General features: G+C 66.6%; 1 protein-coding gene across 9 annotated transcripts in view; it reads right to left on the reverse strand.

Moving 5' to 3' along the window:
- Positions 1 to 11212: 11212 nt before the first annotated feature.
- KCNQ2 (potassium voltage-gated channel subfamily Q member 2) overlaps positions 11213 to 14258 on the reverse strand; it is a gene marked incomplete at both ends in the record, with an annotated part of 46650 nt that continues 43604 nt past the window's right edge. For 8 of the 9 annotated variants that reach the window (XM_082857310.1, XM_082857311.1, XM_082857307.1 and 5 more), the window contains 2 exons: positions 11213 to 11947; positions 12508 to 12631. In XM_082857310.1, the coding sequence (XP_082713436.1) occupies positions 11213 to 11947; positions 12508 to 12631 (859 nt within the window). Of the gene's footprint in view, positions 11960 to 12507; positions 12632 to 14258 lie in introns of all 9 variants that reach the window. The other variant, XM_082857304.1, reaches the window with a different exon arrangement.

Consider the following 14258-nt stretch of genomic DNA (forward strand, 5'->3'; position numbering starts at 1 on the left):
GGTGGGGGCAGAGGCAGGGTGGAGGATGGGGGCCCCAGGTGCCCCACAGCACCAGGTCTGTGCCTAGGTGGCCGGGGCCCCCAGGGTGGGGCGGACAGCAGGCAGTGGTGCGGGCAGCCAGGAGGATTCAGTGTCTGCGCCAGCCACAGGGAGGAAGTTAACAGAAACTGATTCCAATGCAAATGTCAAACCCACCCTGTGATGAAAAATTAGCAGCTCTGAATGTCAAGGAGGGAGTCCCAGCTCTAGCTGTCTGGCTCCGGTGGGCGGGGCGGATGGGGCTGAGCTGTTTTCTCCAGCTCCTGGGCTGGGGGCCAAGGGAAGAGGCGGCTGGATCGGGGCCACTGTTGGGTGCAGACTGGCCACTGGGCTGTCAGAGCGCCCATTGTCCCCTCAGCACCCCCCCGTCCAGTAGGTCTCTGAGGGGCTCAGGGGCGTGGCCGTGCCTTCTCCCTGCCTCTCCGCAGTGCAGAGAACAAAGGATGCCTTCAGTAGGCGCTCCACGGATGCTCCTGGCCACGTGGGCTCTGGCTCTAGCGAGCATGAGTCCTGCACCCAGCTCCCTCTCCGTCCACTGGCCTGCGGCAGCCCCGGGCAGGTCCCACCCAGGCTCTCTCCAGGCAGGAGGGGAGGGTCCCAAACTGCCTCTGGGCTCACTGCTCCCAGCCCGGCCCGGTCTCAAGGCTGTGCATGAAGACCGACAGGCATGTCTGAGAAGAACAAGCCACGTGCCGGCACCACCAGCTGGACCTCCCTCTGCACGTGCAGAAATAAAATGCCAATTGCTTGAGCTAAATCGTTTCATCTTAAATTGAAAAAGAAATTATAGTTTTGCATCTTATAAAAGCAGATGATGGCTGCTACGGGGCAGGGTTTCCTGAGGACCCAGCCATGCCCGGATTTTGGGACTTTCCTGGAGTCTAAGCCCAGCGGGTCTGCAGGGACTCGGGTCCGCAGGCTCAAGGAGCTGGCACTGGAGAGACGGGAGGGCCTCAGGAGAAGGGGCCCATGGAGGAAGATGGAGGGACGGAGGAGCTGAACGCCACCCCCGGGATGCAAGTCCACGCGAGGGAGGGGCGCTGGTGCAGGGCAGCGCACAGGCCACGAGGAGGAAGCAGGAGCGGAGGTGGCCCCCGGAAGGACCAGAGGGTCGGAGAATGGGAGGAGGGAGGGGTGGGGGTGTGCCCGGAGAGAAGCACGACCATTGCGTGCTGCGGGGACGGGCAGAGCCCCCCGGGGAAGGCCCCAGTGTGGGGAGGAAGGGTTTGGACTTTTCCCTGCAGGCACTGGGGAGCCACGGAAGGCTTCAGAGCAGGACGGTGCCCAGGGCAAAGGGAGCAGAGTACAGAAGCATGGAGGGAGGGGCCCGGGGCTGGGCTGCAGGAGGGGGCGAGGCCAGCCAGGCAGAGGGGTCGCAGGGGAGAAAAGCGGGACTCGGTGAGGTAGGAACGCCTCTGCTCACACACACAGAAGCTTCCAGGCCTGCCCTCTGCCGGGAGAAGCGTGAATGTGCGGTTTCTGGGCCGGCAGCGGGGTGGGCGGGTGTGGACAGCTGGTTTCCCATAAACCCCCATGCTTGCGTTTGAGGTGCGGTCTGGGGGCTCCTGAAACACCAGGCAGTGACTCGGGCTGGGTCCCTGCTCAGTGAACCCCCTGTCCTGCCTGTGAAAGCTCCGAATCTCACAGCGGGGCTGCCGGTGGAGAGCTGGACGGGGCAGTGCCACCTCCTCCCTCCCCGGTCTCGCCAGAGCCCAGAGCCCTGACCTGCAGGGCCAGCCTTGCGGATGTAGTAAAGTTTGCAGACAAGCCCAGCGCCCCTGCCTGCCTCTTGCGCTCCTGGCACGGGCCTGAGCTGAGCTGTGTTAGAAGAAGGTCAGGGAGATTTGCTCCATCAGCTTCCGGAAAGGGAGACGGTAACGACAGAGGCCTTGCTCCGGGCAGCAGTTCCAGTAACAGGAGATGGCTTCCACTGGGCACCGACCAGCCCTGTGCCCGAGCTCCCGTCCTGCGTTTCAGCTCCTTGCAGGGATGGTCCCCAGCACTGGACCTCATTGGCTGGGACCCCGGAAGGGTGGAGGGTCAAGTCTTGCCCCAGGGCCCGCTGCACCCAGAGCCCATCAGGATTGCTAACCCAGGGTTGGACTGGGCTCCACCTTGAGACAAATGTGCCCTACGAGCCAGTGGGGGCAGCCTGTGGCCACCCCACTGGGCTGACCTCTGACCCCACGCGCACAGTGGGGGCAGCCTGTGGCCACCCCACTGGGCTGACCTCTGACCCCACGCGCACAGTGGGGGCAGCCTGTGGCCACCCCACTGAGCTGACCTCTGACCCCACGCGCACAGTGGGGGCAGCCTGTGGCCACCCCACTGAGCTGACCTCTGACCCCACGCGCACAGTGGGGGCAGCCTGTGGCCACCACACTGAGCTGTCTGACCTCTGACCCCACACGCACAGTGGGGGCAGCCTGTGGCCACCCCACTGAGCTGTCTGACCTCTGACCCCACGCGCACAGTGGGGGCAGCCTGTGGCCACCCCACTGAGCTGTCTGACCTCTGACCCCACGCGCACAGTGGGGGCAGCCTGTGGCCACCCCACTGAGCTGTCTGACCTCTGACCCCACGCGCACAGTGGGGGCAGCCTGTGGCCACCCCACTGAGCTGTCTGACCTCTGACCCCACGCGCACAGTGGGGCAGCCTGTGGCCACCCCACTGGGCTGACCTCTGACCCCACGCGCACAGTGGGGGCAGCCTGTGGCCACCCCACTGAGCTGACCTCTGACCCCACGCGCACAGTGGGGGCAGCCTGTGGCCACCCCACTGAGCTGACCTCTGACCCCACGCGCACAGTGGGGGCAGCCTGTGGCCACCACACTGAGCTGTCTGACCTCTGACCCCACACGCACAGTGGGGGCAGCCTGTGGCCACCCCACTGAGCTGTCTGACCTCTGACCCCACGCGCACAGTGGGGGCAGCCTGTGGCCACCCCACTGAGCTGTCTGACCTCTGACCCCACGCGCACAGTGGGGGCAGCCTGTGGCCACCCCACTGAGCTGTCTGACCTCTGACCCCACGCGCACAGTGGGGCAGCCTGTGGCCACCCCACTGGGCTGACCTCTGACCCCACGCGCACAGTGGCACCTCTGTCCGTAACACCTGTACTCCGGCAGCCGTCATGAAAGGTCAGGCTTCACGGGTGGTGTCCATAGTCTGGCTTTCAGATTCCATGAGCCCAAGGCCTGTGTCTGCCTCTTTCTGGTCGCTGCTCCTGGGGACCGACGCTAACCTGTTTAGCGAATGAATAAATGAGTGAATGAATGAAGGGCACCACTCCCAGAGAAGCCTTTGGGCCTGTCCTGGGCGGAGCCGGGGCCAAGTCCGAGAACATCCCCCTCGTGGCCTTGGGAGCCCGTGGGCTGCAGGCTTGAGGGTCCAGGCGGGGCTGGGGCTGCGGCCACCCCAGCTGCGTGAGCCCGCGGCTTGCAGAGCAGTAGACGGAGCTGGAGCACAGGCACTGAGCAAGTGGATGGACGCTGGGACCCAGGCCGAGGGGGCCTGGAGGGAGGAGCACCGCCTACTGGCCTGAGGCCTGAGGGCCCAGCTAGCGTCCCAGCCCCTTCCCCGCCAGCCCACCCTCCACAGGAGCCCTCACAGCGGGAGCCCTCCTCTCACCCCTCAGGCCTTTCCCGAGGCACCACAGAGTCCAGGGCCAGGCCTGGGGACGTCCGTCCAGCAGAAGCCGCCAGGCAGCCTTTCCAAGCGAGCACCGACCTCAGAATTGATGGGTCCCTGGGAGCTGCAGGGCTGCCCCAGGTGGGCTCCAGGTCCCCGTCCTCCGGGTGAGTGCTGCCACCTAGTGGCATCTGGACGCGGTGGCCCTGGGGCCCAGGAAGGGCCAGAGGGGGCGTCCTTCCTGGAGGGGCTTAGAGGTGGGCAGCGGCCGAGCACACCTGGGGGTTGGCATTCCCCGCCAGCCTCCCGACAGCCCGCCCCTGCCCACAGCACCTCTCCACCATGTGTCCTGTCACTCCGTGACCACAGCCCCTTCTGATCCCCCCGGGCCCGCGCTCAACATGCTGGATCCCCTGCCCCGTTCACCCTTGGGCACTCAGAGGCGCCCCACGAGCTCATCAGCCTTCTGGGAATGCACCGCGGCAGGAGGGACATCATCTTCCTGCCCCCAGGCAGGCGGAAGGGGCAGGACATGGCAGCGGTGGTGGGGAGATTTCAGGATGGGAGAGGGGCGAGCAGACGAGACATGCCCAAGTGGCCCTGTGGCAGCAGGCGCCCGTCACACCCCTGAGCCAGCACCTCTGGGAGGGAGAGCTCAGCCTCCCAGGTCTGCCATGACACCTCATCTCTGGAAGCCTCCACCCTCTGGCTCTATCAGACGGGCAAGGACATGGCAGGACCCTGGTTGGTGCTCCGGGTGGACAGAGGTGAGCCCAGCAGACGACCCCGGGCCTGCAGGCAGGAGCCCAGCTCTCACCCAAGGACACCCCAGCCCAGAACTTTCTGGAAGCCTTGCAGCCCAGATGCCTCCGGCGGGTGGCCTGGGCCTGCCAGGCCCCCCGTAACCGCCCCCTGCTGCAGGCCAGGTTGCCTGGGAAGCAGCTGTGGGGCAGCAGTCCAGGCCCGCTCACTGCCTCTCAGGGTCCTGGCCTGCTGAGCGATTCTCCCTACTCAGCTGACCCCCGGGAGGCCCAGGGAGGGTCCAGTGGGGTGGAAAATTCCAGAAGGCAGTGGTGCAACCCTCCGGGTGGGAGATGGGATGGCCTCTGGAGAGAAGGTACGGGCGCATGACCGAGCAGGTGCCATGCCCAGCAGGAGGGGCTCTGAGGACATCGGAGTCCAGGCCGGGCCCCAGCAGAGAGTTCTGGGTCTCCACCCACCATGCAGACCCACGTGCGCGGAGCCCACGCCCGAGAACAGGGCCCCGCACACGGGCACCCACCCACAATTTCCTGAGGGCCCCAACCTGGAAGGTCGGGTCCCAGGGCCCCTGCCGTCCCAATGGTGGAGAGAAGGGCCAGGTGGGGATCTCGACGGACTCAGGCCCCAGGCCCAGGTTCGTGGGCGTGGCTTTCTGCTGTGTAAGCCACTGGTTTATGGTCCTTCATTAAGGCAGCGACAGGACCTCGGCAGTGCCCAGCGCCCTCACCCTGGAGGGCAGAACCCTGCGTGAGCCCTGCCACAGGCCAGCAGCCCCGAGACGCAAGGAAAGAGAGCACACGCTGTCCAGGTTGAATCACTGTGTTTTACTAAGTGCACAGGCCCACTGGGCATCCGAACTCATCCCCGTGGCGGTAGAGCTTTCCAGAACTTTCCACATGTGTCCCTGCCGCCAGATTCCACACCTGCAGTCCCCGGGCAGACCCGCTCTGGGCCCTCCTGGCGGCACAAGTGTCAACCTGACAGTGAGTGGAGTGAGAATCTCGGCTGGTCCATAGAAAACTAGAGTTCTTTCCCTGGGCGTCTGTCCCTAGAAAACGGACAGCGCACACGTCACCTGTCACGGGAGGGGTGTGTGTGACACACCCAGGAGAAGAGGCCCGGCTGTGCTGCAGGGACTTGAGGGAGACGGTGCTCGTCAGTACTGAAGGCATCATGACATATTCTTTGGAGCGTGAACGTGAACAAAAGTGCAAAGACAGCCAAAGCAACAGCGCAGGTCGGGGACTGCAGCCGCCTTGCGGCCGGAGGGCGGGCGATGGCTGTGAGGACGGCGTGGGATGGGGGCACAGGGACCCCCGGGCGGGCGGGTGGGCTGGGCCCCTGCAGGAGTGATGCTGTGAGGCCCGCCGCCCACGCTGCGCTAGCTATGGACATGGTCCTGCAGATCCTGAATGGAGACAGGCAGCGGGGTTCTGTGTCGGTGCCTGGAGGATGGCAAGGGGGCAGGGGTGACCCTGGTGAATTTTCATCAACGTGCATTAAGGCAACAACTTTATGAAACCCAGTCAGAGCTGCACGTGCGGCATTTGGCAAAGTCCGCTCGCCCACCTGGAAACCCCAGGACCGAGGACAACCCCCCATGAGGGTCCCCTCCTCTCCTGGCACCTGATCTGCCCGTCCCGAGGGCGTCTCTGGACAGGGCCATCCAGCCACACCTCTGTCGGGCAGGGGCACCCATGCAAGTGTCCAAGACAAGAGACCACCCAACTCCTCCTCCGACCCAGAGGGCATCTCTTTCTCATGCTCTCTACCGGCTTCCTAAGCTCCCCTCCCCCCAGCATCCCCTCCTCTGGTGTCTGCCGCCAGCCCCCACCCCTTACAAGACAGCAGAATCCAGCCAACTGTGGGACCCACTCGGGGGGGGCCAGGTTCCAGGGGCTACAGTGTCCGGGCCTGGGTAGCAGCTCTCCCAGATCCCTTGGAGAGAAGGCAGGCATGAGCCCCTGATCCCAGCACACCGCCTCCTTCAGGAAGCTCTCCCTAGTTGTCTCTCCCACTTGGCACTTGGTGGCGAGCGGCCCTAGTGGAGCCCGCCCCTGGGGGCGGGAACGCAGGAGGCAGCTGTCCTGGGACAGCCACGCAGGCTCCCCTGGGCACCACAAGCAGGCAGCCCAGCCCCCCTGCCCCACACCGAACGTCCGTGTATCCAAGCAGGCGGCCTGGAGGTCTGCTCAGGGGTCTCAGAGAGCAGGGCTGTCCACACCACTGCTGAGGGCAGCTGAGGACCACGCAGGACAGCGCCGGCCAGGGAGGGAGTGTTTGATCGGGAAGCAGTGTGCACTGGGGGTTACGGGGTCACGAAGCCCCTCCTGCTGTGCAGAACTCCCTGGGTGCAGGTGCACCAAACCCTCCAGGTGGGTCCTCACCGCCAAACCAGCCCTCTTCACACCTTGTTTATTCAAGGGTCTGACGTGGGGGGCAGATCCGATCTTGACTTCGCAGCGGGAAATCCGGGCCAGATGCCTCCACGAGCGCTCAGCACCTTCTTTACATTTGGGGTGAGTGTGAACTAGTACAAACAAGGCTCCTACAAAGGCCTCCCCGCAGCCTCCACCCTTCGGGCCTTCGGAAGCATCCAGAGATGTCCCAGGGCCTCGTTCTGCCCACAAACAGCATGGACGGGGGCGTCTGCCTCACGGGGCGGGGAGCAGAAGAAAACAGGACGCTTCCCCCGTCTCTCCCGTGTTCACGTCTCAGATCAGTGGCCGCCGGGGGACAAGCCCAGGGAATGGAGAAGTTAAGACCAACCAACCTGTGAAAGCCGTGAGCGGCCGCCTGGCCGGTGCCTCTGCTCTGGGCTGCACGTGGCAATTACAGGCCCACCGGGGGGCCCTCGTGATGCGGACTCACAGGCAAGTACCCCCAAAGGAAGGTGGGGCCGCTGTGGTCTCCCACGGGGAAGGGCCGGGCAGGCAGGCCCGGAAGGGAGCTCCCTGCCACCTGGCTGAGGTCCCTCCATCCTCCAGGACAGCCACAGCTCACGCTGTCACGCAGACAGAAGAAGGGGGTGTTGGGCCAGAGAAAGGAGAGGGGGCCGGGGCCGGGCCACATGGCTGAGGAGGGCAGACGGAGGCGCCAGAGCCCCCGCGTCACAGCTGGACGCCCGCGGACGCCAGGACCTCTTGGTCTCTGGCTGACCCGACGTCCTGGACGGCCTCCAGGGCAAATGAGGGGGGGGCGGGGGGGACCTGGATGGGCTCGAGTGGACCGTGTCCGGTGCTGCCTGGAGGCCTGGGACAGCTGGAACCGCGACCCAGGGATCAACGTCCCAGGACTGTCTGCAACTCCAGAGTCGTTAGTTCCTCTGGCTTAAAGCAGGCAGAGCCACAGAGCCAGACGAGGTGTCTGCGCACGTGGGTGTGTGTGCGTGCGTGGGTGTGTGAGCGTGCACGCGTGCGCATGAGGGTGTGAGTGTGCGCATGTGGGTGTGTGTGCGCACGTGGGTGTGCGCATGTGGGTGTGTGGATGTGTTGCACGCGTGGGTGTGTGTGAGTGCACGCGTGGGTGAGCGTGCGTGCATGCGCGCATGGGTGAGTGTGCGTGCGTGGGTGTGTGTGCACACGTGGGGGTGTGGGGTGTGTGCGCACGTGTGTGCGCGCGTGGGTGTGTGTGAGCGTGCGTGTGTGGGGTGTGTGCATGCGTGGGTGTGTGTGCGCACGTGGGTGTGTGTGAGTGCGCACGTGCGTGTGTGTGAGTGCGCACGTGCGTGTGTGAGTGCGTGCGTGGGGGGATGTGAGCGTGCGCCCATGGGGGTGTGAGCGTGCGTGCGTGGGTGTGTGTGCGCACGTGGGTGTGTGAGCGTGCGTGCGTGGGGGTGTGCACGTGCGGCAGGGGGGTGAGAACGCGTGTGCATGACTCTGTGTGCCGGCATGTGCGGTATGTGTGCGTGCGTGTGTGCTGCACGTTCACAGGCGTGAGTGTCAGCACAGGCGTGTGTCAGGGGCTGGGGGCGGCGCGAGCTCTAGTAACTAAAATGCTTGTCCTGGGAAACGTTCGCCACACCTGCTGAGGAGCAGGGCGGGTCCTCGGCAGTCACACGCGCGCCCAAGAAGCACGCCGACTTCCCAAAGCACCCGCCTTTTTCCTTCTACACTTCTTGAAGGTGGGGACCCCGGAGCAGTGGATGGACGCTGGGAGGATCACGCACTGTTTGGGCCGGGGTCTGGGGGCCCCTGAGAAGCAGCCTCTACTCCATCATCTCCCAAAACTGCCCCCCAAAGCGTCCCTCAAGCGGAGACATGGGTCTCCTGTCTTCCAAGGGGCCGCGATTTCACAGAGGAGACGCCACAGCCCCCTTGCTAGCTTAGCACAGCCCCCTTGCTAGCTTAGCCCCCTTGCTAAGTGCAGCACGTCTGACAGTCTAGCCTCAACCCCTCCTGCTGCAACCTCGGAGACCCTCCCAGCAGTGGCCTTGGGGCCTGCGTCCGGCTCAGCAGCTCTGGAGACAAGAGGTATGTCTGGGCCAGCACCTCCCGTCACCAGGGGCCCACAGCACAGGGAGCGTGTGGGACAGGACACGAAACTCTCTCCAGTGGCCAAGGGCCCCTCCCAGTAGGGCCAAGCACCCACGGCCACCGAGATCCGACAGGGGAGGGTCCCTGCTGCCGGCGGCCTGAACCTGGCTCTCCCAGGGCCAGAGAGCGGGGGCTGGGCTGGGCAGGATGTGCACGTGCTTGGCCCAGGGGCCTGCAGCTGCGGCCTCCCTGTCCCACGGCAGGAGGGCAAAGGGGGGCTCAGACCTCACGCAGAGGAGGGGCCGCTCACCGGGGCCCCTTCACGCCAGCCACACCAAGTACCACACTGGGAGGGGCTCTTCTCACCACTGAGGGTGTGAGGTGGAGAAACAGTGCCTTCGAGAACAAGAGAGGCGGCACGGGGCAGACACGCCGGCGGAGGGGGCCGCTGGGGCCACGCGGAAGGGTCCACGACCAGCCCCTCCCGGGAGGCTGGAAGAGAGGGGTATCCTCGCGCTGCGGCCCTGAGCACACACCACGGTTTCCGACTCCGAGCCTGGATCCTCCTGCACTAGGCCCAGCCCACCCTCCAGCCGCCTGGCCAGCAGCCCCAGCAGAGAGGTGCACACGGGTGGGACCCTGGGTGTCCTGGTGAGGGCGGGGGCCATGCACAGAGGCTACTGCAGACACTGCTCCCCAGAGATCTCAGAGCGTCAGGACCCTGACAGCCAGGGGCACGTGATGTTGCTTTCAAAGTCCTTCCCAGAGAGCAAGCGGATTCCCTCAATGACCAGGACGGACACAAGCACCCTGAGGAGACAGCGAGGCTCTCCCTGAACCGTGTGTTCCGGGGGAAGCCGCTATGCGGTGGGCTTAGCGGGCCCAGCCCTGGTGCACAGGTCACTGCCTCAGAGGGCGCTAGGGGCCCAGGCTTGCTGTCCTGTCACCCCAAATGCCAGAGGCCCCCACGCACTGACAGCTGGGGGCCCAGGACAGGGTCCACTCCGCCTCCTGGGGCTGGAATCCCAGCTCAGAGCTGCTGCCCCACAGACCCAGGTGCCCGGGATAGGAATGACGGGGGCCACTGCTTCCCAGGATACAGACCCAGGTGCCCGGGATAGGAATGACGGGGGCCACTGCTTCCCAGGATACAGACCCAGGTGCCCGGGATAGGAATGACGGGGGCCACTGCTTCCCAGGATACAGGGTGGGGATGGGCATCTCTGACTCCAAGACAGCAAGAGGTCACAGCCAAGGGGCCGGTCAGTGGAGGAGAGCAGGTGGGGACGGTCAGCTCCGCGGGGACAGGAGAGATGCCTACAAGACAGAGCTGCCTTGGCCTCTGGACGGCGGGGGTCGCCCTACTGAAGATTTCCCCGATGGCTGCGGCACTGTCCAGCCCGGGCCCCGTCAGGGGCTGATGGGAGACAGGCAAGGCAGGGTCCCCAGGGGAGGACAGCCTGCACATCTGCTCACCACGACCAGCCCGGCCCAGGACCCCAGAGCACAAGCCCAGTGTGGGGCAGTGCCCCAGCCTCCCAGCACCTCTCCCCACAGGCAGGTCCATATAGCAGTGCTGGCCACAGCCTGGTGACCAGCACCCGGCCAGGGCAGAGGGGAGAGGACACGGGGACACACCCGCTATCTTCCACATCAGGAAGGGAGCCCCCAAGAGCCCCCTTCCAGGAGCCTGTGGAGCGGGCCCCTCCCCACAAGAGCCAGTTTCGGGAGGTCTGAGGGTTGCTCTGCTCTGGGGTGGTCCCAAGCCTCGCCACCCTGCCCCCTGCAGGCCAGGGTACTGGACTTGGGGCCGGCTCCCATCACAGGACACTCAAAACCCACGGGAAGGAGGGCGATACTGACCAGAAGCTCTGGGTGGGCACCCAAGACAGATGGGGCAGGACAGGAAGGGGGGGGCGGAGACAAGCCATGCCTGAGGGGCCAGCCACCGCCCACCCAGGCCTCAAGGCCACTGCTCCTCACAAGACAGGCCTGCCCCTCGCTGCCACCCGGCCCCGCTCCCAGCCCACGCGTCGACCCAGCCGCCAGGGGCCCGTCATCAGCCTTGACCCCGGCCTCTGTCACGCCCAGGCCAACAGTCTGCAGAGTCTGCAGAGTGGGCACGGCCAGCCGGGCTGCCCCTCGCTGGAGAAGAATTTCTGCCGACCTTCAGTGCGAGACCAAGGGCCGCGCCTGCCCGGCACCCCACACGGGCACCCGCGCTGCGCTACTCTAAGCAAAGGGCCCCGGAGGGTCCGCCTCGAGCCCGGGAGGCCAGGAGTCAGGGGCAGGTCGGCGGGCGGCCTCACTTCCGTGGCCCGGCCCAGCCCACATCGCCGAAGGGGCCCTCGCCCGTGGCAGAGCGCGGCGGGGGCCCGCACGGGGTGCAGAGGTCCGAGTCCGTGTCCGACTCGCCCTCCGCGATGTAGGGCCTGACTTTGGCGCACGGCGCGGCGGCGGCGGCGTAGCAGCTGTTGAGGGCGTCCAGGTTCTCCTTGGACTGGGAGATGCTGAAGCCGCTGAAGGAGCGCTCCAGCTCCTCGTGGTCTACGGACGGGATGGAGATGGACGTGTCGCTGTCCCGCAGGGCGCCCTCGTGGGGCCTGCAGGCCGGGCCGTCCTCCGACCTCAGGAGCTCCGTGCTGGCCCGGTGGCCCCCGCTGTAGGCGGACAGGGACCGCTCGTGGGCGGGTGGCGGCGGGATGCGCACCAGCGAGCCGTGGTCCCCCACGGGTGAGGTGCCGTGGCCCTGGCGCGGGTGGCACTGCTGCTGCCACGAGGTGGAGGGCGGGCACTGGGCGGGGGGCGCGGCGGGGGGCGCCGAGAAGTTCTTCTGGCCCATGGAGCTGGTGGAGCGGATGAGCTTGATGATGCAGCCGTTCCTGCCGCCGTGGTCCCGGCTGTCCTCGGGGCTGTGGTATGGCGGCGCCGGCTCCGGCTCCTTGGCCCCGAAGTAGGCCTCGGTCTCCGTCGGGGGGACGCCCATGCGCTGCGTGTAGATGTTCACCAGGAAATCCAGCTTCTTCTCCATGGACAGGACCTGCAGGAGGGGCTGCTAGGCCATGCTGGGCTGCCCCCCGGGGCGGGGGCCCATGCTGCTCCCCGGGGGCGGGAAACTGGGCTGCTCCCCGGAGGGGGGGGAACTGGGCTGCTCCCCAGAGGGGGGGAACTGGGCTGCTCCCTGGGGGGGAGAAACTGGGCTGCTCCCCGGGGGTGGGGAGAAACTGGGCTGCTCCCCAGAAGGGGGGACGGCCCAGGATGTTTCCCACAGAGGTGCAGAGGCAATGGAGGGCAGACTCCCCACAGCAGCTCAGCCTCTGACCCCACCCGTCAGTGTGTGTGGCCTCAGGACTTCAAACACGGACCCTCCTGCTTGTCTGGGCCGCCCTGTGTCCGCTGTGGGTTCACCCCTCAGAGCGAACTCTACAGAGGGTAAGAACTGGCCATTCCTTTCCCCAGCCCCCGTCAGGGAAGCGCCCCAGGCCCAGGGGGTGCTCCTGGGGGCCCAGGGTCCAAACACAGCAGCCCTCCCTCCCCCAAAGCTTGAGCTCTCCCCCGCAGGGTCCGTGCCGACACCCCAGGACCCCCAGACGCTCCCACCTGCTTCTCCACCTTCCCCAGCCGGCCCATCATGCTGGGGTCCTCGGGCAGCTCTGCCTCAGCCGGGCCCTTGCCTCGGTCTTTGTCCGCTATGGCCGGGCCTCGCCCCACGATCTGGTCCACTCTGCCGGGAAGAGACCCCGTCCCCAGCGTGAGTTCCGGTGGGAGCGGCGGAGCCCGTGTCCCTCTCCTCCTAGGCCAGGCCGCAGCCACCAGATCCAGGCTCCGGGCTGAATCCAGAGCCGGCCGGGGGCAGCGAGGAAGCAGGACAGACGGACCCCGGGCGCCTGGCCCTCGTCCTGCCCTCCGCTGCCCTCGGGGCCTGTCCCCGACCGTTCCATTCCAGTGGGGCTGGCACATTAGCAAGGGGTAAAGAGAAGGGAGTTGGGGCCAAGCACCCCTCGGCTCCCCCGCCCCCACCCCCGAGCTCTGCTCCTGGATAACGTGCCGCCGAGGCCCCTGCCCACCCGGGGTCTGGAGGGGACGGAGTTAAACGTCTGCAGCGGGAACCACAGAAGCAGGGGGGCATGAGGACTTCGCGCCATGCGCCGGACGGGGGAGGGGACACAGACCAACACAGGAAACCACCAACGCACAACCAGAGGAGGGGACAGACAGAGCCACTGGCAACCAGAGAGGGGGTCCGTGCGTGCTCGCGCGTGCGCATGTGTGTGCTTACCGTGCATGCCTGTGCGTGCACTTGTGTGAGAGTGCGTGGGCCTGTGTGTGCGCACGCACGGTGGGAGAAGCAGAACGCAGCTGAGGTGACCTCAAACGAGGCCATCAGTCACGAATGCCAGCAAGAGGGGAAGGAGGCCTCCTTCAGGGAGGGGGCCTTCTGCTTGACCCATGCGGCGTCCCCTGTCCCCTGTGCTGAACGGGAAGGGCCACTGAGGGGCTCGGAAGGGACCTTGGGAGTGGCAGGGTGGGCGCCCGACACCCTGAGCCCCAGAAGTGCAGCCACGTGGACGCTGGGCAAATGCACCAGGGCCAGGGTGCAGCTGGGCGGGACAGCCACCCAGGCACAGGCCACACAGCCCCGCCGCTTCTCCGGAGCCTCAAGCACGAAGTGCGCCACCCAAGCTCCCGAGTGGGGAGGGGCGCCAGCTCCTACCCCACGAGCAGCGTCACGGGAGCTGCCAGCCTGCTCGGCTGCCGTCCTCACCCACAGCGCCGCCCTAACTGCCTGTCGGGGCTCAGGGTGCTCTGTCCTTGCTGTCACGGAAAGCAGGAGGGGGTCAGGCTCCGCGTCGGCCTCGGGGCAGCCTGTCATGCTCCGCGGGGCGTCATGCTCGATCATGCGGTGGCAGGGCGGGCGTGGGGCCCTCGGCTCCCAGCACACGCCAGTGGGGACAGAGCGGCAGGAGGGGTGTCTGGTGCTCCAGGCATCCACACAGTCCAGGCACGGGCGCGCAGCACCTTCGCCCCTGCCACATGACGGGCCGCCCGCCCGGCCTCCCCCCTGGGAGCCTTGGCCCAGGGTCAGCCTGGAGCTGCCCCCGGTGGGTCTTCCGTGGGGCCTGCGCCACCCCCCCCCCGGGCCTCGGGCTTAAGCCGTCCTTCTGGCCCCTCCGTGGGCGTCTGGCTGCAGTGGTCCGGGAGGCCTGCGGGGCCCTCCCAGCCCGTGGCTCTGAACGCCCAGCCCCTGCGCCCTGCAGCAATGCCCAGGAGGGTGGGCTTGTCTCAGGTACAGCTTCCTCGGGGCTGGAGGGCACGGGCAGAGCGGGGGCGCGGCAGACACTGTCTGGGCG

This window comes from Leucopleurus acutus, assembly GCF_964270905.1.
Source record: "Leucopleurus acutus genome assembly, chromosome: 16".
Lineage (NCBI taxonomy): Eukaryota > Metazoa > Chordata > Mammalia > Artiodactyla > Delphinidae > Leucopleurus > Leucopleurus acutus.